Source organism: Penaeus monodon, chromosome 23 (assembly GCF_015228065.2).
Source record: "Penaeus monodon isolate SGIC_2016 chromosome 23, NSTDA_Pmon_1, whole genome shotgun sequence".
NCBI classification, from domain to species: Eukaryota; Metazoa; Arthropoda; class Malacostraca; order Decapoda; family Penaeidae; genus Penaeus; species Penaeus monodon.
Window position 1 is genome coordinate 15853859 of NC_051408.1, and position 2820 is coordinate 15856678.

Here is a 2820-nt window from a genome sequence, read left to right on the forward strand (position 1 = left end):
TCTCAAACCCTTGGTCACTTGTATGTTTGTAAGATTAATGTTGTTAAAAATTAGTTGTATTTCTATAGATTTTTACTAACCCTACTGGAAGACATTTTTTTATAAGGGGCAGGAATCACTCTGCCCTGTTTGTCTTGCATTCGGTGAATGTGTTGGTTTCTGTTCATGTTGGTAAGATGCTGAGTTTGTGTTGTTACCTACTGGAATCAGCCAACGGAATTGCCTGTCCTAATGCTTAGCTGGGACAGGGTTTTCCATGAACTTTTTCATCTTATGGAGAAAATTTCCCAACACATTCAGAGTGTGATTTTACCTATGTACAGGGTCGGCTAAAAACAATCCCTCTCAACTGACCAGGGCCATTGCTTATAGTGGTGAGCTGAAATTAGAGAGGCGCACTGTCTCTGCACAGAAAGAAGGTGCAGTGCATAGTCTCCATTCGTACGAGAAGCGGCTTTACTAATCACCAATCAACGTGCCAAAAATCTGTTGTCAGGGACTGAGTGTAGCAGGAGGTTGAATGCATAAAGAATTTTTTTTATGAATCTTAACTACATTATTGATTTGCCTTCTGCATATAGGAGCTTGATCTGTGATGTGATCATGTGTCAGTGATATGATATTTAACTACAGAATTTTTCTTTGTGGTACAGTGTACAATTTTAGTAGTATGAATGAATGAATACAGTTGTATATGCAAATGTTGAATGAAGTCAGCACAATACCTATTGTACAATAAAAGCAGTTGGACATGACATTTTACGAGCACAAGGACAGATGCAGTTTGTGAAATATGATATTTGAAAGTGTTTTCTGTTATAGGAGTCGAAGAGGCTTGCAATATGTAACTCTACATTTTCTTCCAAAAAGATATACTTTGATTTTTTACCTATTTATAGTTTGATTGTCTGAATAAAATTGAAAGCAAAACACCTAGTGATTTGAGTCTAAGGTTATAGCTTACATATTATAAGGATGTTGAGTTTGTTTTGAAAAGCCAGGCAGAATGCAGCAACATTTTAAATTTGTCATCATCCTTAAAGTGGTGTTTATGGGGTGCATTTGGTGTTATATTCTTTTATGCTACATTTCTGAGTGTGGGATTATCCTTCTGGGCAGTTCTTCTGTGTGTGTGTAAAAGACCCATGGGTATGCTTTAACTGTCCCATTAATTGAGCCCATAATTTATAATAATTTTGACACAACATTATTTCTTCTAGAAAATTAATCCATATCATTTGGAATTCATTGAAGATAGCCTGTATGTGGTCCATGCATTGTTTTGTGCTTTTTTCTTTTAAATCGCAAATCTTGATTGACTTCCCAAGTTCTAGTCTTGTAACTTGAGTGGGATGTGACCCCTGTATGGTTATGAGCAATCTCAACAGGCATCCTTAGAGTATACTTTGGCCTCTTCTTGAAATATATTTTGATTACTTGGCACAAAATAGCTGCTATTCATATGAGATATGGACTGAGATTTGATTACGTTATCTACAAAAGCATTTTATATCTTGCTTGCTATACCATACATGCAAGTACAAAACTGAAAGACACTTCCATAACGTAGACATGTTGAGGGAGTGTATGTTTTCAATTATCACTAAAATAGAATAGCAAGTCACTCAAGTGTTTGGAAAGTGACTGATCTTTCTATGGTCATCATAGGTTGCTTAACGTTTTTATGTGTTTATTTAAAAAGTAGTTTGCAATAATTTTTGACTTTGTTCCATTACTGAGTAAGGCATCTCTCTCCTGTACTGGCCAAATATGTAACGTGTGCATTACTCTATATATATTGAAGACTGATGAAAATGTGATGAATATACTATACTATTATTTTTTAGCCTGGTTTGATCTATTTTTTTTGAGTATTTAGCCAATAATATAAATCTTCTCAGATTTAGTAATAAACAAGATATTGTAACATTCTATAAAATAAAAATTTTCATTCTCTTTCCAAAGTCTATTATAGGTTCGATTTTTTTTGTGAGGCACAGTTGTCCTAGTTTTGCTGGTTCAAGCATTCCATGATGTACCATGACCAAGCCTGAGTTGTTAATATTAAATGACTAGTGTTCTGGTGATTTTGAGATGACCCACTATATTATTACAATTGTATTGGATATTTTCTATGTCTTTCAACAGATTTTTTCGATATCCCATAACCTTTAATTTCCAAGTTTTTTCACTTTCATGGAAATTTGATCTTTGACCTTTGTAGCACTGTGTGTTTAGTAATCTTGTTCTTGATAATTGCATAACGTTAGTTGGTTTTACAGTGATTACACCATGTCTCTGCTCTTAGCTCTATGTGTTTTAATACCTTTTATAGGGTCAAAGCTATTGAAGCAGAAGTTTTGGTGAAATGTAATATGATATTTTGTTCGTCTTTTAATTTGATTCTCTGATGTATGTGTGGGGCATGTTCAGACCTAATTTGCGAACATGTATGTCTGACATAATGGCTGAATCCCGGGGAAGATGTGGTGTCTACATATGAGTGTGTTGGGTAGGTACATCCTGGAGCCCCTTTGTCTTAAATTTTTAGAGGATATTTATGCTAACCAACAGGTATGCTTTAAGGATGTACTTTGAAACAAGAAAAGAAGATTAATACATAATTCACAGGGTTGGGGAGTCGTTAATGGGATGGTTTTTAAGAGATAATTTTTAACAAACACCTCTTTTGGTCTTTTGTTTGTTTTCACATACGTGGTTCAAAACGTTTTTACGTTTACGATGTATTACTTAGTGTAATCATACTTGATAGATCACAATTTTTTTTTTTTTGTGTGTAAATTAAGGGTTAAGATCTGT

General features: G+C 34.3%; 1 protein-coding gene across 5 annotated transcripts in view; it reads left to right on the forward strand.

Moving 5' to 3' along the window:
- The window catches only part of LOC119587818 (inosine-5'-monophosphate dehydrogenase 1b-like), a 51071-nt gene that overhangs the window by 21150 nt on the left and 27101 nt on the right, over nucleotides 1–2820 (forward strand). Inside the window, exon 12 of one of the 5 annotated variants that reach the window (XM_037936520.1) lies at nucleotides 358–832. The exons of the other annotated variants lie outside the window; for them this stretch is intronic. Coding sequence (XP_037792448.1) covers nucleotides 358–463 — 106 coding nt within the window. The 3' untranslated portion in view covers nucleotides 464–832. Of the gene's footprint in view, nucleotides 1–357; nucleotides 833–2820 lie in introns of those variants that run through there. 5 annotated transcript variants of the gene reach the window in all.